General features: G+C 41.9%; 1 protein-coding gene across 1 annotated transcript in view; it reads left to right on the top strand.

Moving 5' to 3' along the window:
* The first annotated feature begins 872 nt into the window (after positions 1-872).
* NCOA3 (nuclear receptor coactivator 3) overlaps positions 873-24487 on the top strand; it is a 33947-nt gene continuing 10332 nt past the window's right edge. Inside the window, exons 1-18 of the mRNA XM_015407189.1 lie at positions 873-1062; positions 2544-2644; positions 5145-5319; positions 5722-5910; positions 6097-6198; positions 6994-7131; positions 8308-8455; positions 9582-9970; positions 10630-11492; positions 13240-13378; positions 14269-14463; positions 15472-15708; positions 17628-17754; positions 18311-18406; positions 19171-19342; positions 19761-20057; positions 22327-22431; positions 23145-23385. Coding sequence (XP_015262675.1) covers positions 873-1062; positions 2544-2644; positions 5145-5319; positions 5722-5910; positions 6097-6198; positions 6994-7131; positions 8308-8455; positions 9582-9970; positions 10630-11492; positions 13240-13378; positions 14269-14463; positions 15472-15708; positions 17628-17754; positions 18311-18406; positions 19171-19342; positions 19761-20057; positions 22327-22431; positions 23145-23385 — 3904 coding nt within the window. The remainder of the gene's footprint in view (positions 1063-2543; positions 2645-5144; positions 5320-5721; positions 5911-6096; positions 6199-6993; positions 7132-8307; positions 8456-9581; positions 9971-10629; positions 11493-13239; positions 13379-14268; positions 14464-15471; positions 15709-17627; positions 17755-18310; positions 18407-19170; positions 19343-19760; positions 20058-22326; positions 22432-23144; positions 23386-24487) is intronic.

Below are 24487 nucleotides of genomic sequence, written 5' to 3'. Positions count from 1 at the left end.
TGAATTAATATTACAGTCTCAAATTCAGTGGGTGATCTATTTTAACATGTTGAAGTTTGTATGTGAACATGAACCAAGTCGTATCATTACCAGAACTAAAGCACAGCTGCCTAACAAATCTACATCTGAAATGTTGCCATGCTGAGTCCATCCATTGGGGTTATGCAGTGACTTGACTTTTTTTCTCTTCTGTTACTATTTGAATGTGCTGCTGCTGCTCTCTGTTTTTGCCAAATGCAGGATGTCCCATTCATTGCAAAGCATTTCTGACAAGTCCTGCTCAATTGTCTCCCTGTTAGTGTGGTTTTTATATAGGTTTAATCAGGGCTTTTTTTGTAGAAAAAGCCAAGCAGGAACACATTAGCAGAATAGGCCACACCCAATGGCAGAAACTCATTAGCGTATAAGGCCACACCCCCCATGTTGCCACACCCACCTTTTGCTTCTTATTCTGTTTACTTTGTTGTCAAAACCATGGGCTTTTTTTGTAGGTCACACACCCCTAATGTAGCCAATCCTAATGAGTTTCTGCTGTTAGGTGTGGCCTATTATGCTAATGAATTCCTTTTTGCTGGGTGTGGCCAACTCAGGAGCAAGCCGGAACTCCGTTCCTGTGCGTTCCTGCCCCAAAATAGCCCTGGGTTTAATTAAGTATTGGTTATTTTTCTCACTGCATCTTAATCTCCCTGCTTTCCAATTCCCTGTTGATACCAAGTTGGGGAAACATTGGTTTGTGTACCTTCTCAGCAACTAGTTTTTCCACATATAAAAATTACATCACAAATATACATCTGTAAATTTGTGTTAATGTTGATGGTAAAACAAATTGAATTAAAGGATATTGTTTTGTTATGAGGCTTGAATGCATAAAAATGGCTATCTTTTCTAGTTTGATCTGCAGTGGGGAGAAACGTCGACGTGAACAGGAAAGCAAATATATCGAAGAACTGGCTGAACTGATATCTGCGAACCTGAGTGACATTGACAATTTCAATGTTAAGCCAGATAAATGTGCAATTTTAAAGGAAACTGTTAGACAGATACGGCAAATAAAGGAACAAGGCAAGATATTCTTAACTATAAAGGAAGCTCTGTATTTCATTATGTGTTAATTTTCATACATTTGGCCACAATGAGTTAAATCTAGCCAACCACCAGTGTAAGGCGCTGCCAGATGTGAATTTCCCTAAAGACAGTTTTTGGGGCTCAAAAGGGATTGTTGGGGGAACTAGGAATGTATTTGTTACGTTTCTGTTCTCTGTGAAGCATTTAATGACTGCCTGTGATCATTGAGCTTAGCGTTATTAAAAAAAAATACTGCAAGTACAATTTTGGACTGGAACGAACAAAGTGGGGGATCAATTGATACAATTATAAATGGAATTTCTAATCTTCGCTATCTTTGTGTTAGCTACTTGACTCATCTTCAAGACCCAAGTTGTTATTTGTAGTGAGTTAATGAATCGGTTTTAGGGTCACATAATCCCTCCTCTGCCCATTCTGTGTTCCTCCCTTGCTTCCCTCCTTAGAATGTAACTATGACGGGCCCCTGTTTCTTCCCTACTGTGAGGCAGATTTTCCTGCCAAAATGCTGTTCCCCACCCTGAATGAGCAGCCTCTTAGTAGTGTATTTTAATAGTAGAATCGTAACTTTCTGTGTGTCTCACGCTGTGATAGAGAAGCTATTAGGCTTTTGCCGTAGTCAGAGATTTATTGTAGCTAAGCAGGAGCCCTCTTATAAATCCCTTTGTAAATGGTACTTGACATGAAGTAAAGTTAAAACAAGAATGTTGATTTTATTGATTCCACCTCTTCCGCCGCTCAACGCTGTGCTCGCTGGTCATCCGAGTCATTCGCCACCATTCCATATCACCATTATAATATTTTGGACAGACAGCAGAGTATAGTTGAAACTTATTTTCTTAGAGACTCAGTTCTTAACTAAGAGAGGTTTGTTTCAACCTACTGTCCAGTCTCTCCTGTCAAATCTAAACCCCAGTTCTGGAGATTGTGAGTAAATGGAATTCAGCTAGGGCTGACACTTACACTTTAAGTTCTAATTTCTGAACTTTTCCTCAAATGTGTTGGTACACAGTAAGGGCAAGTGGTTGTGTCCCTTCACTTCCCAAGCAAACGTTGTCTATTTTCCTCAGACTGACGCACACACTCCCCCTGACTGGCTACTGCCAGGTCAAAGTCCAAAGGGCAACTGACTTACTCTAACAAGACTGACAGGACTTTTGAAAGCTCGCCTCAGCTGGTGCTGACCAATCAGAGAGAAGGGTGTGTGTGCACACAGGCAGTAACCTGTCAGTCAAACTGTGCTTTACAGTGAGGCATCAAACCCTAATCTCCCAGTTCTCTGCTTTTGATGCAATAGCATCTGGTAAGAGAAGCAGGAAAAACACAGAAGGAGGGTAGAACACGAGAGCTCAGTGCCTGTTTGATTTTTGTTCATGTTTAAGGCAATCTGAATGCATTGCACAATTTTGCCAGTGTGCTTGCGTACAATGCCACTTATGAAACTTGCTTTGCGATTTTAGGAAAAGCAGCTTCTACGGATGATGATGTCCAGAAGGCTGATGTGTCTTCAACAGGTCAAGGTGTTATTGACAAGGATTCCTTGGGACCTCTTTTATTACAGGCAAGCTTGGAGGATATTCTGTCTTTGTACTGCTAGATGAGAACAACGTATATTGCAGTGACACCGAATCACTTGATAAACACCAATTCTACAAGTGTACATAAACGTTGAAACAACACACTTCTCTCCCTTTCTCCTGTAATAAAAATATATTAGCATGTGACTTGTGAAGATGACTGATATAATTACAGTAGAACTCTTTAAGCATTAGAAATGTGATTCTTCCCTACCTAGGCACAGTATCCAAACGTGAAATGACCCTCATACAGTGTGTGTCCCCCCCACCCCCTGACAGATGTAATATTGACATGAGGGCCAGTATGATAGATGAAGAACTATGTGAGAAATTCTAGACTAATTGGATGTTAAAGGGCTGAACAGAGAGGTGGGAGACATACATAGCCTTCCCTACCCTCTTTAAAAGCCTAGAATTCTTGACAGTATATCCATCCATCCCAGGATGAGAAAAGTACTTTTATGCTGCCTCCATCTGCTTTGCTAGAGTGGATTACTCTAGTGTGTTCTGCACAGAGATGCCTGTTACAGATTGATGGTGGGAAGTGCCGTCAAGTCACAGCCAATGTACGGTGGCCCTGTAGGGTGTTCAAGGCAAGAGACATTCAGAGGTGGCTTGCCATTGCCTGCCTCTGTGTAGTGACCCTGGGCTTCCTTGGTGGCCTCCCATCCAAATAATAACCAGGGCTGATGCTGCTTAGCTTTTGAAATCTGATAAGATCAGGCTAGCCTGGGCCATCCAGGTCAGGACAAAGGTTGGTTAGCACTTTCCATTGTGCATTTAAATTTCAAGTTTGGAACTTTATCTAAAATGCAGTGGCCAGAATTTTAGGTGGTGCAGATGGTAGATTTGTGTGTTGTCATTTTTCTTTGCTGGATGTGATTCCAGGTGTTCATTTTTACTGATAAAACCTGCTCATGTCAAGCACTGACCAATGTCCAGTTATAGATGTGGAGTCGTGTGAGCAAAAATTCCACTTTGTGAGCTACTGGCATCAAAGTTGTGAGTGAGCAATTTGACTACTGCATAAATTAGTCTGCTCTGGAGCCATCCTTTCTGAGCTAAGACAAAAATCTGTGAGCCGGAGGCTAAAAAACTGTGAGCTAGCTCACACTAACTCAGCTTAGAGGGAACACTGGCACTGACTCATCTTTATATTTCTCCCTGCATATTGAAATTGTCTGAGCAGGTTCTTTTGTGAATACCCTTTTTATTTGACATGTCAGAGGGTGGCTCTAAGATAACAGAGCCTTGGTAGTATTGCCCTGAGAGGCTTTCTTGGAATCCTCTCTTTTGGCCTTTATAAACAGGTAAATAGATAGTTTCTGATTTCAGAAAGCTTTTAATTGATTTGGGTTTAAACTGAAGTACTGCCATGTTAGTATATTAGCGCTTGTTACAGTAGATTTTGTGTCTTATCGATTGTGATGTGTTAAATCTTCTTATCCTTTGTCCCTGTTTTCCTTTTGTAGAAGTAATACTACTACACTAGAAGGAGCTGGGCTGTATCAGACTGAATTAAAACTTTACTGTAGCCCTTCACATGACTGAATGTAGTAGAATTAAACTGTGCACAATAGTACAAATTACAGAACAAATTATGCAAAATGAGAGAAATAATGCAGATATCTATAACTTGTGCAGCTTATGCCGTTTGCAGCAATCAACTTTTTTCTAATACAATATTTGGATTATTTTAGTGGATGAGAACATTAAAAAAAACATGATTGTATCCTGCCAACCACCCACACAGCGTCTTGGCAGATACTGATCTTCCCCGCTTCCCTCCATCATCCATAGCCCAATTTAACATCCCCTTGAGGAGAAAAAAAGGGAAGACAGCTGGTGGTGGTGGTTGTGGGATCTGCATAGACAAAAAAAGCCACATGACTGAGGAGACTGCAATGAGGCAGGGAAATTGGGCAAAATCATCCCCCCTCTGATGCTCTACTGATGGAAGAGGGATGAAAATCCAACCCTTTCCTCCACCTCATTGTAACTCTTGAACTGGTATGCCTTTGTTCATCCGGGTTGCACATTTTCTGGTATCAGTGTTTCGGGGAGTAAAAAGGGCTGTTTGGGGAGTGTGGAGTGCATACTCTGAATCACATCCTGCTTCAGAGGAACATGACTGCAGCATAAGGCCATACACCTATTGCTGTGCTTGCAGTTCTGAGAGAGCCAGTAGAGCTGAAGGACAGAAGATCTCGATCTCTGCCATCTGTCAGGTGGGACAGGAAGGGAGGGAAGGAGCACTTAGACTTCCTTCCCTTTGCCTAATAGTGAGATGCTTCAGCTGGGAGCTGTTCTGAGTGCCCCCCTTCCTTAAGAGATGCCAAGGCTAGATGTGAAAGTGTGCTGGTTCAGTGTTCACCCATTCTCCTGTGTTATTCCTAAAGATTCTTGCTCAGAAACCTCTCTCTTTTTATGTATCTGTGCGCCACCTTGTGTCTTGATGACATAGTACCATCATCTTATTTCTAGGCACTGGATGGCTTCTTATTCGTAGTCAATCGAGATGGGAACATTGTGTTTGTATCAGAAAACGTTACTCAGTATTTGCAATACAAACAAGAGGACCTGGTTAACACAAGTGTTTACAATATCTTGCATGAAGAGGATCGGAAGGATTTTCTTAAAAATTTACCAAAATCTGCAGGTAATAAAGCTGTTAGTGGTCAATTTTTGCTTTAAAAAAAGAAAGAAAAAAAGAATATATTTAGGTTAAGCATTGTGCAAAGCATTCATGTTTAAGCTTTATAATTATTTGTTTTATTAAATTAAGCAAAATTATCGATCTTTTCCAGTTACCTTTCACATTATGCCTTTTAATGGGGAAAATTCATTGACAAATTTATTTTTAAAATATAAAGTAAAATCTAGCATTGTGATTGAATTACTTGCTGTTCACTTGCATATATCTAGTGAACTCGAATTTCTGTAACTTCACCTATCATTCCACACCTTGTTTAACAAGAAGTTAAAAGGCTTCCTTTTTACGTCTGGTGTAGAGGATCCTCTCTTCTTGAGTCAGAAGTTATTTTAAATCTTTGTGTTTTAGTGAATGGCGTTTCTTGGACCAATGAAGCACCTAGACAGAAGAGTCATACATTTAACTGTCGCATGCTGGTGAAAACCATGCATGATGTTCTGGAGGATGTAGGGAACAACCAGGAGTCACAACAGAGATTTGAAACCATGCAGTGTTTTGCTTTGTCTCAGCCAAGAGCTATGATGGAAGAAGGAGAAGGTAATGGCAAGTGACTGATTTGCTTCTGTGAGTTTTGATCAATATGCGTAACTTACACTATAGTATGTGGGATTGAGCTGATCTCCACTTTGTGCCTTAGTAACTAAGAATATTTGTTAAGGCCCTAGTTTTAAACAATAAAATATCTGTGATACACATGGAACAACAGTATGTTTTTAATTGCAGATTTGCAGTCCTGTATGATATGTGTGGCCCGTCGTATTTCTGCCGTGGAAAGGGTGTTTTCACCAAACACAGAGAGCTTTATTACTAGGCATGATCTTTCAGGTGAGGAACCTCTGTGGAGAATATACCTTCATTCCTAAATACAGCAAAGCATGTTTCATAAAACAGATCTAGTCTTAATATGACTTGCTGGTATTTTAAAAGTTTTTGTACTGTTGACTTGCTCAGGATTTCTCTAGCCCAAAGGCTTGGATCAGGCAACAAACTCACTTTCTGACTTTCTCCCTAGATGTGTAGAGGATACCATTATTGTACTTTTCTGCTCACTGAGTGTTTTAAACTGCATGTACCTGGCTTGCCTTATACTTCTGGGCCTTAATGCAGGGATAGTTTGTTTGTGTGTGTCTGTCTACAAACAGCTTGCCTAGGTCCAGTTCATGTGATGTGGCCAATTTCCCCAGCCTCAGCTTCATCGTTTGGGCCAAATTCCACTTTATGTGATTTAAGTATATTCTGTTGAAGCTGATGTGCATATCCGGGGTAGAAAGGTATGACTTTGCTCTTCATTGCACAAAGGGAGAAGCTTGGGGAGACTTGCAGAGACTGGCCAAAGCTGTTAGGTAATCTTTGCCCCGTTTCCTGGCTTAATCAGTAAAAGATCTTAAGAGCGGGGCCTGGAAGTATAAGATTGTAGGCTTTATCTAGCCTGACAGTTTTCCCCTGATACCTGTACTGCTTTGTTTGGTAAGTTGCTTATATACAGGTCATTATGGCAGTAAAGGGGGAATACTTTTCCGTGGTAAAATCTTGGTGGCTTGGATGTTTATATTTTTCGAACTGTTTATATATGGATTTTAATCTCTTTCAATATCATGCACATTTTTCTTCCCTTGACAGGTAAACTGGTTAACATAGATACAAACTCCCTAAGGTCTATGAGACCTGGATTTGAAGATACAATCCGCCGTTGCATTCAGAGATTTTTATGTGCAAATGAAGGACAGCCATGGTCAAATAAACGCCACTATCAAGAAGGTAATACTTTTCTATGTAAAGAATATCATGCTTGTTTTCATATCTAGAAGTCTTAAATTAACAAAGCTGATTGGGAAACTTGAAGAACTTGATTGGCAGTATCTTTTAATCGATGCTTAAGAAAGTCTGTTTTCTCATGTTTTGGGCTTCATGCCTTCACTCCCATTTACCTGTAGCAATCAGGTAGTCAGTATCTTTGGTTGCCATCTATTGAAGTCTTTTTGATGGCTTATTTTAGCATACTCCCTTTGGTGGAACATCATGGCAGGTTTGCTGAGATTCCCCTGGGAGCACAGACCATGCGTATGACATTTGGAGCCAATCTCCCACTTCTTTTCCTGCAAGGTATATGCCAAACCCAGAGCTTTCTTGCTTGCTCTGGTTCTGCCATTTTTTAACATCCTTTCAGGTAATGGTAGAAAGGTCACAGAATCTGCTGCTAAATACTCTTGGGCAGCTTTGAGTATTTGCACCAAAGTATGGTTGTCTGCAGGATAGATTTCAATTTTAATTTTTTTAAGTAAACAAAATGCTTAAAACATACATTGCTCTGTACTTATACGTTGTTTTTATATAATGTATTGTGTATCTCAATGCAGTCATGTAGTCTTCGTATGTAATAGAGACTCAGTGGCTGCATTTTGAAAGTCCAACAGCCAGTGGGCTTTTTTGGGGCACCATCTTGGAATAAACTGAATGGAAGACATCCAGGAGTAATTTAAAATTAATTGCATTGAATGGCTATAGTAACAGATGCATTTACAGGAAAAGCAATTTGTATAGGGCCTAGTGTATTGATAGCAACAACACAGCTAAATATCAATATTGATATTGTTTTGATATTAGTAAATACGTGACAGAGTGGGATGAAAGTGGCTGAACAGCTGTGAAGGTGTATTCATATAGAGAATCCAGCATTGTGTAGCAGCTAGACCATCAAACTAGGATCTGAAAGACTCCAGGTTTGAATCCTCACTCTGCCATGGAAGCTTGCTGGGTGTTCAGTTTTTAATGTTAAAATATCAGTGCAACAGTTTTGTATCCCCTCCCCCGCAATGTTTCATTTCTCATTGAGGATATTTTGGGAAGAAATGAGTGATGGTGCTGTCAGTTATGTTTTCCTGGTTTCTGCAATGTGTAATTTGCGGTGCCTACAGTTTTTGTTCTTCCCAACAGCTTATCTTCAGGGTCACTCCGAAACTCCCCTCTATCGGTTCTCCTTAGCAGATGGAACACTAGTGACAGCACAAACCAAAAGTAAATTGTTCCGAAACCCAGTTACCAGTGACAGGCATGGATATATATCCACCCATTTCCTTCAAAGGTGAGATTTATAATCTTAGTTCTAAAATAACAACGTGTGTTTCATTACATTTAAGAGCTGTTAATGTCTAAAAGGTGTTACGAGGTATATTGGATAGTAACTGGTTTAAGTGGTGAAAAGTAAATTAATCGTTTGTTAGATATGCCTGAACAATGTTAAAATGTAGTATCTTCCTCTGTTGGGTTTAAATTGTATCGTATGAACAGCCATCTGCTCCTTTTTCATTTGTACAGGTTCTGATTTTCAGTGTCACCTTAAGACACACGTATCTTAACTCGGATAAAGTTGCCTTGCAGCAAGTCAGACCTTTGGTCCCTCTAGTTTAGTATTACCTATTCCAGTGTTTGGGAAGAGTAAGAAAGAAGTGGATACAACAGCCTTTGTTTCCATCTTTCTTTTAAGGCAATAAGCTTAGATCCAAAGATTTCCATGTGTGAGTGGAAAGCACTTCTGCTCATGTGGTGGTGGTGGTGGTGGTGGGATTGGTCCTGTGACTTCTGTAGTTTTCCTCCTTGAGCTGCAGCCTGCTGTTCCGTGCCCAGCTCCATTCTCTCCTAGACAGCTGGGGCTGTCTTGTTGCTTGGACCAGGACTTCAGAACCCCTTCCTGCAAGGTGTACATCAGGGGTCTCTTTTGGATGTATAGGCATGCAATGAGACCATCCTTTTTTGGAATGAATTTGTACTGAAGGGATGATGATGATGATGACAGTGTCTACTGCCGATTTTTGTTTTTAGTCTTCAGTTTCTATGCTGGAAGTTGACTGTGTTCGCTTTCTGTGCTTTCAGTATTTTCTTGATGGTTTTTGTATTTGTTTTAAAAACTTTGCTGTAACAGCAAGACGGGTTTTAAAGTACTGTATTTTGCATTTTAAATCACTCCGCTTAGTTCTTGTTCATGTTAACAGAAAAAACATAAACAGGCTTTAGAAGAAGACACTACAGCTTGATGGTAAATTCCTTGTCAAGCAAGTTATTCCATAAGGAAGGATTGTATGTGGCAGCACTGCTGTTGCTGGTGTGAATTATATAAAATGTTGAATAATGGAAGAAAAGATAAGGGTAATGTTGTTAAATCTACTCTTTGTGGAGATCAGTTTCTTGTACTGTCTGTGTGTAACTTTCAGAGAACAAAATGGATATCGACCAAACCCCAGTACAATGGGACAGAACATCAGAGCATCTTCAACGGGGAACACGAATTCAGTCAGTGGTGTGATGAACATGTCACCAGGGCAAAACATGCCTATGCAGAATAGGAACTACGGCATGGGAGATCCCAATTTAATGGGACAGGTGGGCAGTGTTAGATACGGAGGTCCTGGAAATATGGGATCAATGAACCCTGGACAACCCATGCAGCCTTCTCCTTATCAGAGCAATAACTATGGATTAAATATGAGCAGTCCGCCGCATGGCAGCCCAGGCTTGAATTCCAGTCAGCAGAATTTAATGGTATCGCCTAGGAATCGTGGGAGCCCAAAAGTGAATTCACACCAATTTTCCCCTGTAGCAGGTAACTCTTTCTTGTAAAATATATAGATAATTTACTTTTTTCCTCTTTGTCTTCAGAGCCTGAAATTCAGTGTGATTCTTCCGTTCACCATGAAAAACAGTAGCATTCAGGAAGTATGAAAGGCGGTTTTGTACTTGGCTTTGTGAAAACCAATAAGACTCTTGAGCAGTGTTCCCTCTAAGCTATGGAGCCCAGTGAGCAAAAATTCTACTTTGTGAGCTACGGGCATTAAAGTTGTGAGCAAGCGATTCGGCTACTGCGTAAATTAGTTTGCTCTGGAGCCCTCCTTCCTGAGCTAAGAGAAAAATCTGTGAGCCGGAGGCTAAAAAACAGTGCGCTAGCTCACACTAACTCAGCTTAGAGGGAACACTGCTCCTGAGGCATTTTTATTCCTGCAAAAGCTTTCATGAACTAGAGTTTGCTTTGTCAGATACAAATAAAGCTTATGATGGAACAATAATTAAGGTCTCTAAGGTGCCTAAGACTCTTGCTTGTGTTTGCTGCAATAAACTTAACTGGCCTGTCCTCCGGACTGTTTTTTTAAAGGCGGCAATTCACAATGTTCATAGTTAAACTGTTCATTAAAATGTGGTGCTTCATTGAAAAGTGCCACTTTAGAGGCAAGTCCCCTCGAGCATTAATTCTGTTCTTTTCCATAGGTGTGCACTCTCCAATGGGATCCGCCAGCAACACAAGCAGCAGCAACTTTTCAAGCAGCTCGCTCAGTGCTCTTCAGGCCATTAGTGAGGGGGTTGGGACTTCCCTTCTGTCTACACTTTCTTCACCAGGACCTAGACTAGATAATTCTCCAAATATGAACGTTGCTCAGCCAAATAAAATGGGGAGCCAGGAATCCAAAAGCCCTCCTGGGTTGTTTTGTGAACAAAATCAAGTGGAGAGTTCAATGTGTCAGTCAATCAACAGGGAGCCCCTTGGTAACAAAGATATCAAAGAGGAGAACCTCGAAGGTTCAGAGCAAAGGGGACCCCCTGAGAGCAAAGGCCATAAAAAGCTGCTTCAGTTACTAACTTGTTCCTCAGAGGAGAGAGGGCATTCAGCACTGTCAAACTCCCCCTTGGACTCCAGTTGCAAAGAACCGCCTACGAATGCCACGAGCCCTTCATCGGGCGTTTCCTCCTCTACATCAGGAGGAGTGTCGTCTTCATCCAACATGCAAGAGAAGCATAGGATTTTACACAAGTTGTTGAGGAATGGTAATTCTCCGGCCGAGGTGGCCAAAATCACAGCAGAAGCCACTGGTAAAGATACCTACCATGACAGCAGCAGCTCAGCTTCCTGCGGTGAAGGAGCAATCAAACAGGAACAGCTGAGTCCAAAAAAGAAAGAGAACCATGCTCTGCTGAGGTATTTGCTTGACAAGGATGACGGAAAGGATCTCTCGAAAGAGATAAAACCTAAAATAGAAAGTATGGACAGCAAAATGGGACAGTGCAGTAGTTCTGCGATGCCTACTTCGAGCCAAGAGAAAGAGATGAAAATAAAAACAGAGCCCACAGAAGAGGTAGTGTCCTGATCTTGTGTAAAAATTTAGTTATTAGGCTTGTTAGCAATTTCCCACGTGCATAATTTCTTGAAATGAAAGGGTTGCGCTTTCACCCAGCAGTGTGCAAATGGAAACTCAGGCCCTGGTCACACGAATGGTTTTGGGCCGGGAGAGGGACGGATCGGGGGTGCAGCAAAAGGGTGCGATCCCAACGCAACATCTAGGAGGCGGTGCGCACCCGTCCCCGATCCGGCCCTTCGCCCGAAAAGCCGCAGCAAAAATAAACCACCTACCGAGGTGGTTTTTCCAGCACGCCACATAAAAGCCTGGCCGTGGGATCGCCGGCGCGTCCTTCTGCTGGCGCATCCCCGGCTCCTGGCTGAACTGTGCATGCTCAGACATGCGCAGTTCGGCAGTCTCCCTTTCCCCACCGTGGCTTCCCCCGGTATCTGATCCTGCCGGGGAGGGAATGCGCCGCAGCTCGGGATCAATGTGATCCCGCCGCCGCGTGTTTCTTTTGGTGGGCTTTATAAAGCCGCATTTTCGCCCGTTCCTTTCCCCCCATGTGGCAGGGACCATAAATGGACTTTTGTGCAGTTCTGCTTGCACAAGATCCTGTGCGATTCCTAGTGCGGGGGTCCCCAACATGGTGCTCTTGGGCTCCATGGCACTTGCCAGCATCTTTTCCGATGCTTGCCAAGTCTTTATAGGGAGTTCGGCAGGGCCAGGTTTTTGCCAGCAGGGCTTTTGATTAACTGTTGGAGATTTGATTGTGGTGGCCATTTTGTGGCAGCCATTTTGTTATTGCTCCCATTGTGCTGTGTCAGAATTCCAAATGTGCCCACAGGATCAAAAAGGTTCAGGATTCCTGACCTAGTGCTTTCCTCCTCCCTGTATATTACAGTGCCAAGAAATTGGTTGCAGAAGAGCTTGCGGAAATGCAAGTGGAGATACAGTAAGTTAGATTTGGCACAAGCAGCTGCCAGTCTTTTTCTTGTATTTCCACTCAAACAAGAGCTCTAGCACAAGTGGGAATTTTCCGCTGGATCTAACCCCATTGTGCTCAAACACTAACCTCTGCTGATCTGAAATTCAAACTGTGCTGTAGCAAAACCATTTTAAATGATGTTTAAATATAACATTACTTTTCAGAGTGTAACTTCATGATTAGTAGTTAACCTTACTGTTGAGGACCTTCAGCTGCAGGTATAATTTTAAATTGGAAGCTTTTAGTGCACAGGCAAAATGAGATCCTGGTCAGTTAATCATTTTTAAGTTTTATCAGTTGATTTGATCTGCATAAATTTGCATTTGAACAAAACGGTTATGAAGAAAAAAGCATTCTTTGTTTTAAGATGATGCATCTACATATCACAGCAGGCACCTTCTCAGAAGAGGCATCCTTTCTCCTTAGCAGCTGCCTGCCACCCGTGGATTTGTAAAAAAACTATTATCTCAGTTTTTAAAAGTCTGCTGGCAAGTTAACTTGGGGGTATCTTTTTAAATGCATATTTAAAGTTCGTTGATGGATCCCTAATTCCCTAATCAAATGAGTACAGAGTGCCAAACTAAAAATCCAGTTGTTGCCTCCTCCCAAAACAGTAAATAACCCTAACTGCCTGAACGGTTACATGGTTTTCATATAGTTCTTTTGAGCCAGCAGGAAGTTTCAAAGACATCACAGTTTATGGCCCATGTCAGTTTGAAAGTACCGAAATGGAATGAAATTTTGTTGTAAATAGTTTTTTCTTCCCCTCCTTTTCAGATGAGTGGAGATTTGGTCGATAATTTAGATGCAATTTTGGGTGACCTGAGCAGCTCAGAGTTTTGCAGTAATCCCATGTCTATGAATGGGAATAATATGGGGAACAAGCAGCTGATGTGTCAAGGAAATCCACCTCTGGGTAAGTATGTGTTAAGCAAATATCCTTCCATTTCAGATAGTATCCCTTGTGCGGACCTCGTGAGATGAACTTTTAATTTTCCATAACATACATTTAAAGGGCTATATGTGTATTATTGTAGACCAGAATTATCAGACAAATTTATGATGTATTTTGCAATATCTGCAGAGTGAACATTGGTAGGGTTGAGCCTTTTAAGATTTTGTGTTGATGTGACAAACTTTGGTCGATAACCAAGCTGCATGAAGAATTTCTGGAAAATTTAATCAGATCTTTTAAAAAGCACTTCTCATCGTAGTATCCAGTAGAGACTTATTTGTTCAAGGCTATAAACGTCTATTCCCAGTAGTCATGTATGGCTGCGAGAGTTGGACTATAAGGAAGGCCGAGCGCCGAAGAATAGATTCTTTTGAACTATGGGTCTGGAGAAGACTCTTGAGAGTCCCTTGGACTGCAAGAAGATCAAATCAGTCAATCCTAAAAGAAATCAACCCTGACTGTTCCCTGGAAGGCCAGATAATGAAACTGAAGCTCAAATACTTTGGCCACCAAATGAGAAGGGAGCACTCACTGGAGAAGACCCTGATGCTGGGTCAAAGAAGACGGGGACGGCAAAGGATGAGATGGTTAGACAGTGTCATAGATGCAACGAACATGAAGCTGAGCGAACCTCAGAGGACGGCGGAAGACCGGAAGGCCTGGCGTGATCTGGTCCATGGGGTTGCGAAGAGTCGGACTCGACTGTGCGACTGAACAACAACAACAAATAAACGTCTATAGTGTTCTTAAATGTTTAGCATAAATGTTTAGCAAACATCCATGCAGTAGCTTAGTTTCTTTGTAAGTTTAAAGATACTACAGTTGCAAATAAATTTTTAATTCTTCAACAGGTATGAGAAGTCCGCAATCTGTGCAGCCCACCCGTCCTCCTTTCAACAGAGCCATGTCTTTAGACAGTCCCGTGTCTGTGGGCTCAAGCCCATCTGCAAGAAACGTCAATGCATTTTCCATGTTACAAAAGCAAAGCATGATGGGTGGAAGTCCAAGAATGATTGAGAACCAGGAAAACTTTGGAGCGAATATGGGTTTGTTCATATCAATAGCCTTTTGTTTTACCTGAAAAGCTCTGAAGGCTTTAGACTTAAAAGCAGATTTTTATTATTTATTTATTTTTTTATTTTACTTTTTGGATTTATATCCCGCCCTCCCCGACGGCTCGGGGTGGCTAACAACGAGGCACAAGTGCCAGAATTAAAACAGATAAAACAGTCTAAAACAGTAAAACGATATAATACAACAACAAAGTGTCAGCGCAAGATGTGGTAGATCTTAGTCGAATGGCATTGGTTGTAGTGTGAAAGAATGGATCATACAATATTTCAACATTCTAGTTTAAAAAGATGGACCAGCTGTTAGCTACAAGAATAGTTGTCAGGATTTGATTGTGCTAACCTGTTTTTGGCCGAGGTTCTTATTGAGCTAGTTCAGTTCGCATGTTAAAAACTAATTCAAGGTTTTCATGGGAGAGGCCAGTGAAATGGAATCAAACCATACTTGGCACAAACACCTTAGGTTGGAAAGCCACATCAAACTGTATGGTTTGCTTAATTGTCTGCATTTCCAAACCACAGCCTGAGCAGGCAGAAGATGAGAGCAGACGGCACATACATTTCGAAGCTCAAACTATGGCTTTGGCAAGAGGTTTGAACAGAGCCCTTGTCACGTGGCTGAACAATGGCAAAGACCATATCCTGTGCATGTTTGTGTGCTGTACTTAATCTCAGCTGAATTTTGATTATCTAATTTATATTTAACAGGCAAAAGATGAAAAATATATGGCTGGGATCCAAAGTAGCCCGTATGAGCGTATGGGGAAATAGTGGTTTGTGGATTTTTACTCTTGTAGTAAGCCCATGCTGCTCCAAATGGGGTGTCCCAGACCTCGGGGGCTGTTTCCGGAATTTGGATGTGGCAAAGCCCAGCGCATGTGGCCCTTTTTTTGGGGGGGGGGAAATAAAACAAAAACAATTGTTGTACCAAAGTGTGACTTGTATTTTTAAAGAGAAAATAATCTACGTGCTCTTTTTTCATAGGTGGCTCAAACAGAAATATGTCTATGAATCAGAATTCAGGAGGTGACTGGAGCCTGCAGAACCCAAAGGTTAGTAGGATGGAACCTACGAGTTCGGCTCCAGTGGCACGGCCAGGACCAGACTGCAACCCAACACTTTCCAGATCTACAATGGGAGGGTCCATGCCTGGTTTGCCCATGAGATCAAACAGTATGCCTGGTACCAGATCTATGCTCCAACAACAGATGATCCATATGAGTAAGTGTTTATGTGAGAAGTGCTGCACTGGTTATTATTACTGTATTTAGTAACCAATATCTGGCATCTACATGGATAGTCAAATTCATCCAGTAATACCAGTCATGGCTTTCATTTAGGATTCTGCATATCCCCATGTTTGTGCAAACCCCCCCACCCTTTAAAAAGACAAGCAAAAAGACAAACAGGGAATAAATTCAGCAAAAATGGAACTGCAAAAGTTGAACTGTGGAGTTCTGTTGGCATTTTGGGTTGCTGCAGCCTGGGCAACTGCTTCTTCACCAGCTTTGGCTGGTTTACCAGCTGTGGGATGTAGTCACTGCAACTCATGCGCTAATCATCTCCAGATTAGATTCATCTAATGTGCTCTATGTGGGTTTGCTTTCGAAAACAGTTTGAAAGAAGCTTGAACTACTTTGGAACATGGATGTCTGGGGTTAGTTTTCATCAGCACATCACCCCAATTTTAAATTCATCTATATTGGTTACCAGTTTGTTTCTGGGCCCCATTCAGAGTGCTGGTTTTGGCTTACATGATTTAGGACTGGGATATCTAAAGGACTGCCTCACCTGCTCTGGCCACCTGTTGTATAGGGTTGGTGTTACAACTAAGAGTGCACTAAAAATGATGAATGTTTTAGGTCCTGCGTTGATTTACCATGACTTTCTCTGTTCCCTGTTGCTTCGCTTAGAATTAGCAGGCGAAGCTTTTGTGGTGGGTAATACTGTCAGTTTCACCAGGTCAGAATATTAAGGATGTGGAAAGAAGTACCAGTTTACTTCCTGAGTTATGGAATTTTTTTCCCTCTTAGATGTCTGTTTGAATAGAAATTTGATTGCCATTTAAAGACAATGCAAACTGTATTTGTATGTACATCGCTAGATAAGCCACAGTAAGGGAAAGGCTGAATGAATGTGTATGATTAAAAAATAGGTTTTTACTGTCTTATTGTGATTCTTTATCACAGTGTTTATAGTACTGATGTGGTGATGGACTGTTGAATGGGGCTGAGCTGCAAATTTGTTTTGGAAGGGGTAGCATTTTGCTCCCACTTGCCTGGGTTTGCAGCCTGAGTTGACTGCTACACTGGTGCTGTCTCTCCCCCCCCCTTTAAAATAATTTCTTTTTGCTGCTGCAGCTCGTGAAGCCGTTGTTATGTAGCCAATAAGATTTGTTACGTGCTGTGCTGCCCTCACCAAGGGCAAACAGAGCCAGTTTGGTGTAGTGGTTAAGTGGGCGGACTCTAATCTGGGAGAACCGGGTTTGATTCCCCACTCCTCCACTTGCACCTGCTGATGTGACCTTGGGTCAGTCACAAGCTCTGGCACAGTTGTCCTTGAAAAAGAGCAGTTTGTGTCAGAGTTCTCTCAGCCCCCACCTACTTCACAGGGTGTCTGTTGTGGGGAGGGGAAGGGAGAGGAGTTTGTAAGCCGCTCTGAGACTCCAAGTGAAGGGCGGGGTATAAATCCAATCTCTTCTCTTCTTCTTCAAATGCCTTTGCATTTTTGCCTTATGGTTTGCTTGTCCTCAGCAACATTGGCACGTAGCCAAATCATAGCTGCAGAGTGGCTCCATTTTGGAGTGGTACCATCAGTGTGCTGTGTTGTAGCTGTAGCTTCCAACTCCCCAGGAAGTAGTGGGGTTGAGAAAGAGAGTCTCTTTTAGGAGGGTGGAAACTTATGCTTATGTGTATGGGAGTGGAGACTATCCAGATATTTTTGGTTTGCCATTTGGATGACTGCTGAAGGGCTGGGGATTGCAAATGTTCCACTGGATGTTTACTCTCCCCACCCCTTTGACCTCCATTTCTCCTGTTGGTCATTTTTTGTACAGTCTGTGGAGTAAACATCTCCCTGCCTAGCAAAATGGACTCTGGAAATAAGTATGTGTTTTCTGTTTTTTGTGTTTTTTTTTAAAGGACCAAATGATATTAATATTGGTATGGCAGGGAATCCTTATGCTCATCCAGGACCATCTACCCAGTCAAGTTCATGGCCAGAAAACATGTTATCTATGGAGCAAGGACCTCGAGGCTCACAAACAAGGTACAGTGACATTCAGAACAAGATGGATGGTTAACTGGCTACCAGTTTATTATTTGGCCTCTATCTGTATTGTTAAAATACTTGACCAGGCCAAACCATCATAAAATGGTTGAAAAGGCATATGTTAAGTTGTTATAAAGTCTTCAGCTGTGTGACAATGTACCAATGTAATGAATTTAGGCAAAGGCTCAACTTTTATTTTGGGTCATGTTTGTTTGTTGTATCTGTAGTCTGCCTTTCTCTCTGAGAACCACAGTAGACTACACAGTGCCTGTCAATGCAATCAATAGAATTTGATATCTAGCAAGCAGTGCAGTTGGAGTAGTACAGAAACAAAGCGCTAAGTATTAAACAGTGCAGAAAACTGTGTCACACAAGTTTAAAAACAGTGCCACGAGAGTAGGGTAATACATACATACAGCAAACAGATAATGCATACTAAATGCAGTAGTGCAGTTCACAGCCCCACTTCCTTTATCAAAACTCCCTTGTGAACCATTCCGTTATAATATAGCCGTATTACTTTTATAAAAATGCCCTCCTTCTGTTTATATAGTTTCCAGAAGGACAGACATGTGGGAACCTTCCCGTCCTCCTCAGACGGGCCATTCTATGACGTGGTGATGGTGGGGGCAAAACTGAGAATGCACACGTAAGGGCAGTTGTTGATCTTGTGCATGTGTAGGGTGGGTGGCACGCTGCTTGGATAAGTGAAGCTGTTGTGGCAGAGCATAGGAAGCACACTTAAGTAGATTGAGTCCCCTGTTCTTTGGAAATGTATTGGGAATTGTGATGCAATTTGCTTTACTTGAGGGTATTCTGACCTTCTAGAGTGCTCTGGGAACTCTTCGACTGTACAAGTAGGTTGAGTCCTTTGCGTTGATATTGACTTGCATTGTCCGCAGCCAGATAAGCATGCCGCTATTACTTGCTTGCTATGATCGTTGCCAGTATTAAAGATGGAAGAGAGGGTGGCAGCACCCCAACACTGCTATAAAGCAGGCTATTAAAGATGCACAGGAGATACAGTGAACCTCCAAAATATTCAAAACCTCCTAATTGTACAGCCCAAGATCCACTGAATTCTGAATTATTTTAGAGTTCACTAGATCTATGTGCTTTCAATAGTCCGCCTTTAAAGGAAAAGGTACCTACAATGAAACAAAATCAGATGAAGAGTGGGGAGAGTAAGGGGCTCATGGTGATTTAGCGTGGTTAATATCCCAGTACTGGCTAGGTGAAGAGATTTTTGTTTTAAATTCTGCCTGCTTCCCAGATGATATTGTCCATATCTCACTGCTGTAGATAGCACTTTTACGAAGTAGGAAAATGCACTGTCTCTGAGAGTGAAGAGCTGGATAACCGATAACATCACATTTCAGTAACTTCCCAATTGTAACATTTTGGTTTTTCTAGGCCGTTAGTTAGAAATACTTTGGATGATTTCTTATATAATGTTCCAACTGTTGATGGCCAAAGTGATGAAAGGGCTCTTCTAGACCAGCTGCACATGTTGCTGAGTAATACAGATGTCAACAGCCTGGAAGAAATTGATAGAGCCTTAGGGATTCCTGATCTTGTAAATCAAGTAAGTCACCAGTGGACATGAGGTCTTTATTTGCCAGATCTTTCTGGGGTGGGGCAAGGGGTCTTGACCTTAGCATACTTCATGCAATAGTTTACATCCGTATATTCTGTTCTCTGAGTAAGAGATTTGGTGTTATATAACACAGGGGCTGTCAAGCTGAACACAGCCCTGCGAGGTATTATGATCTGCCAGATGTTTGACAGCTGGCAGTCCCAGGCAAACAGCAATAGCAGGTTGAACGAACTCCTGATGGGCTGCCATATATTAATGGCAGGCTATGCTCAGCTTACTAGATCACAAGTTAGGTGGACATTGCATGCTATAAGCAAGTTACTTCTGTGTTATCTTTTTAAAAAAGGCATGGGGAGAATGGGGTATTTTCTAATGCATCTCAAGTTCACATCTTCTTTATTTAAAGGGACAAGCTTTGGAACCCAAGCAAGAATCATTTCATGGCCAAGAAACTACAGTAATGATTGACCAGAAGCCTCCCATGTATGGTCAGCCCTACCAGGGACAGGGTGCAGTAATGCCAGGGGGTTTTACCGCCATTCAAGGCCAACAGGCATCCTTTAACTCTATGATGAATCAAATGAACCAACAGAACAATTTCCCAATGCAAAGTATGCATCCCAGAGCCAGCATGATGAGGCCCAGAACTAACACGCCAAAGCAACTCCGCATGCAACTCCAGCAGAGGCTTCAAGGGCAGCAGGTAACCTTTTCCCCCCTCATTACAGAGCAAACTAGTGAACTGCATCACCTAAGCTGAAGCACACTGTTTACTTCCTTTTATCCCAGCATTCCATTCCCTGCACGAAAGCCATTTTGTATACCCAGTGTGGCATCCGTTGCAAGGATCCTGGAAGGACCATATGAAGATTGCCTATCTTTTCGCTTTCTCCTTCTTCATCTCCAGCCCTTGGAAAGTTAATTCCCAGGGTGACGAAACAAGGCCCATTTGGAATGACAGCCAAGCAGGTCAAGAGGCAGCATTGTGGAGAGAGAAAGGCGTGAAATAACTCTTTCTTTCTCTCCTGTCAGTGAAGCTCTTCTCACACAAGAGTCAGGAGGGAGCAATTTTGCTTTTCTCCCTCCTCCTTACTGCTCTGCCCTGTGAGTCACTGTTCTCTGTGAGTCCTGTGACCCCAGCAGTAATGTTTCCCCGGGTCAGAAATGGAGGGGGGGGGGAGAGAGAGACCGATGCAAGGAAGACTGGCAACTTGTCAGCGCCCTCTGCTGGATCTAGTCCCGTCTTTCTTATTTTCAGTTCTAGGACTACATCTGACATTATACACTCCTCCATGGGATTTTTGCCGCTCCCCCCCACCCCTGTCGAGCCACAGCTGACTTTATGGTGAACCTGGAGGGTTTTCAGGGCAAGAGATGTTCAGAGGTGGTTTGCCATTGCCTGCCTCTGCATCACGACCCTGGACTTCCTTGGTGGTCTTCAATCTAAATACTAATCAGAGCTGACCTCGCTTCCAAGATCTGAACTGATCCGGCAAGCCTGGGCTTTCCGGGTCAGGCCTATGGTTTTAGGATGATTAAAAAAACCACAGTAAACTTTTCCTAGTAATTTTATGTTGGGGTGAAGCAGTATTTTTTTGAGGGGAAATTGAAATATATGCAATAATTTTCTATCTAACCTAAACTTAATTTACTGGTGTAGCAACTTAAACTGCAAGCATTTATATCTTAGAACAGAAAAAATGATAATTGGCATATTGGTTGCCATATTGCATTTACAAGTATAAAAGCCTTCCTTTTCTATAAGCAAAATTGCATATAGTACTTGAGAAGGGAGCCACGAAATTCTGCACCTTGTGCTATCTTAGTGTATGTATCTTTGACCCATTTGAAAGTGGTGTGTGTGTGTGGGGGGAAATAAAATTTGAAATTAGAAAACAGATTTGTGGTAAACAAAGTTATGTGTGTTTGGACAGAAGCAGTCTTGTACAGTCAGAATTACAATAGGGCTATCAGCATGTTTCCCAAGATAAACTCTGAAAATGCTGAACTCCTTAACATATCAAACATATTATAGTATATTAATTGTTGGCAAAATTATTCACAGTTATAAAGATGTCTGAAAATATATTACATGTTGGAGTTATTTAATGCTGTAGAATGCTATACATCATACTTTATCTTTTGAGAGAGTAGATTCTTGAAAGCATCCCACCCATTCCAGACTGGTTTTTCAATCGTCCCCTAAATTTCACAGTTTTTCTATTGGGAAAAATAATTCATTCTAGGCCTTCACATCTCTAATACGAATTACCATTATCTAATGTAGATTGTATATTGTATTATACAAACATCATCATTGTTTTTTGTGAGTATTTGTGTTAGTGTGCATATGTGTGTATGCCTGGAAGTCATGGTTGACTTCTGATGACCCATAGTGGAGCTTGGATGTTTCAGAGAGGTGCCTTACTATTGCCTGCCTCTGCCAGTTTAGTGTAGTGGTTAAGTGCACGGACTCTACTCTGGGAGAACCGGGTTTGATTCCCCCACTCCTCCACTTGCACCTGGCTGGATGACCCTGGGTGAGCCATAGTTCTGGCACAGCTGTCCTTGAAAAAGAGCAGCTTCTGTCAGAGCTCTCTCAGCCCCGCCTACCTCACAGGGTGTCTGTTGTGGGGAGGGGAAGGGAAAGGAGTTTGTAAGCCACTCTGAGACACCTTTGGGTAGTGAAGGGCGGGGTGTAAATCCAATCTCTTCTTCTCTTCTTCTGCATCCCAGCCCTGGTATTCCTTGAAGGTCACCCTTCCAAGTAGTACTTGCCAGGGTTGGCCCTCCTTAGCTTCCAATATCTGATGAGATTGGGCTTGCCTGGGCCTGTACACATTTTGTGGAGTAAAATCTACTAGGGTTTTAAAATAATTCAGTTACTTAATTTGGAGTGGTATTTGCAGCATGTGTTTTGCAGAAATGCTTATTTTAAAGCAGTTATGTTACACAGTTTTCTCATTTTAAAGTTTTTAAATCAGGCTCGTCAAACGTTGGATATGAAAATGGAGACCTCCAACCCTGGTGGTGCATCGGTGATGAGACCTGTTATACCTCCCCAAATGGGGTCACCAGTGAGTCTTTATCATCTCTACAAACATCCATATCATAGCCGCATAGCAGCATTTTGGATACCCCTGTGCCATAGTCTTTGTACCACATGGTTGTCTCTTTCTCCTCACCACTTTTGTTATGTATCTCAGCCTTTCTGTGAATCTCTGAAAAGGTGTTCTAGCATTACTACATATCTGCTAGCTATTTTAACTTTTGTTTGTGCAGGTCACATGAAACCTCACTTGAAAGCCAGTGTGGTATAGTAATTAGAGTGTTGGAATAATTAAATAATTAAAACGTTTTAATATTTTTTGTGTGCGCCAACTTGGAGGCCCTGATTGGGTAGAAAGGTGGCATTAAAATGTTTTAAATATAGTAAATAGATTAAATGGATAGGCCAAAACTGACCAGGAGACTGTATCAGAAAAAGGCTCACTGGCTTATGGTCTGACCTGTGAGCATTCCAGAAATATTGAATTGCAAACTGCTAGTTTCTTGATGCTGGTCTAGTATTGTGATGCGTGCTAGTGCAACGATGCTAACCTATGCTTTACTGCAGATTCTGTTAAACTGGTTTATAAGAGAAATGTTTGTCTGTTACTGAACTTTCTAATATATACACTCTTTTGCTAGTTCTGAGCATTGTACACTTAAGAATTGTTGGTTTCATGATCTTAATAGTTTTTTTTTATCTTTGTTCTCCAATGTGGTTTTCAAAATATTTGGCTGCTAGCAGCAAAGCTTCCTTAATGCTCAGATGGTGGCTCAGCGAAACAGAGAGCTAATAAGTCACCACATCAGACAGCAAAGAATGGCAATGATGATTCAGCAGCAGCAGCAGCAGCAGCAGCAGCAACCTCAGGCCTTCAGTCCTCCTCCAAACGTAACAGCTTCAGGCAGCATGGATGGATCTGTTGCAGGCCCACCTATGGCTCCAGTCCCGCCCCAGCAGTTCTCGTACCCAACGAATTACGGTACTTGTGCCCCACTTTCACTTTTCTGCTGTTTCTTTCCATTCCTTGTGGATCCTGTTGGCCTACATCTTGTAACTCATATCAAGGATTTGGGATAATATACAACAATAAAGTACAAGGAGGATATATATATGTTGGGGTGAGAGGAGTAGGCAACATAGATGAGTTGACCTATTAGGTAGCCAACTGAGCTAAAGCAGCATTGTCAAAGTGCACACGTGTTGTACAATTGATGCTCTGTATCTGTCCATTCATTTCACATCTCAGTGGTTCCCCGTCACCTTGGCTGTGGGGTACTAGTTTGAATGATGGCATGCCATAGGCATTTCCAAACATGCTGGCATGCCATTCTTCTTCCCCTGCTGGGAAGATCTAATAGCTAACCTCAGTCCATTTACATTTGTAATTCAACATACAAATATACACATCTGTCCCAGTTCGCTTTATGTGAGACTGTAAAAAATTATTTTTAGCAAGAACGCTATTTAGTATCTCATAGCTGTAGTAACCAAGTTGAGTTTGGGAGTTGGGTTGGATGAGTGAAGTGAAGGACAGCAGAGATGTTTATTGATGGAAGGTATTCTGATAAGGTGGTGGATCTCCAAGGCATTCAGAAGGTATCCAAGGTGCAGTTTTCCTGAGTACCATCGCCTCTCTCCCAACAGTATCATTACTCTCTGGTCTCTGTTGCCTGTAAGTGGGTTCTAATAATAATAATATACTTTATTGTCATTGTACACAGTACAACGAAATTAAAAGTGCAATCATTTCAGTGATCCACAACCACACACACACACACATACACTCACACAACCATTCACAACCATCCCATAACTCCCTTAAGGTTCACATTGCAACTAAACCACCAATTCCACCCAAATTCCAACTTCATGCAGCATTTAAAGCAATAATAGCTCTCGAATAAAAACTGTTTTTTAATCTGTTTGTCCTTGTTTTAATTGTCCTATACCTTCTACCCGAAGGCAGCAGTTCAAACAAGGAATGTTCAGGGTGTGACAAATCCTGCAAAATGTTCTTTGCTTTTTTCAAGCATCGAGAACTATACAATTCCTCCAGGAGCGGGAGAGGACAGCCAATAATC

The sequence above is a fragment of the Gekko japonicus genome, unplaced genomic scaffold (assembly GCF_001447785.1).
Source record: "Gekko japonicus isolate JY-2015 unplaced genomic scaffold, Gekko_japonicus_V1.1 scaffold4788, whole genome shotgun sequence".
Classification (NCBI taxonomy): domain Eukaryota; kingdom Metazoa; phylum Chordata; class Lepidosauria; order Squamata; family Gekkonidae; genus Gekko; species Gekko japonicus.
Note: the sequence above shows the minus strand (reverse complement) of the source record. Positions and strands in the feature narration are given on the sequence as shown.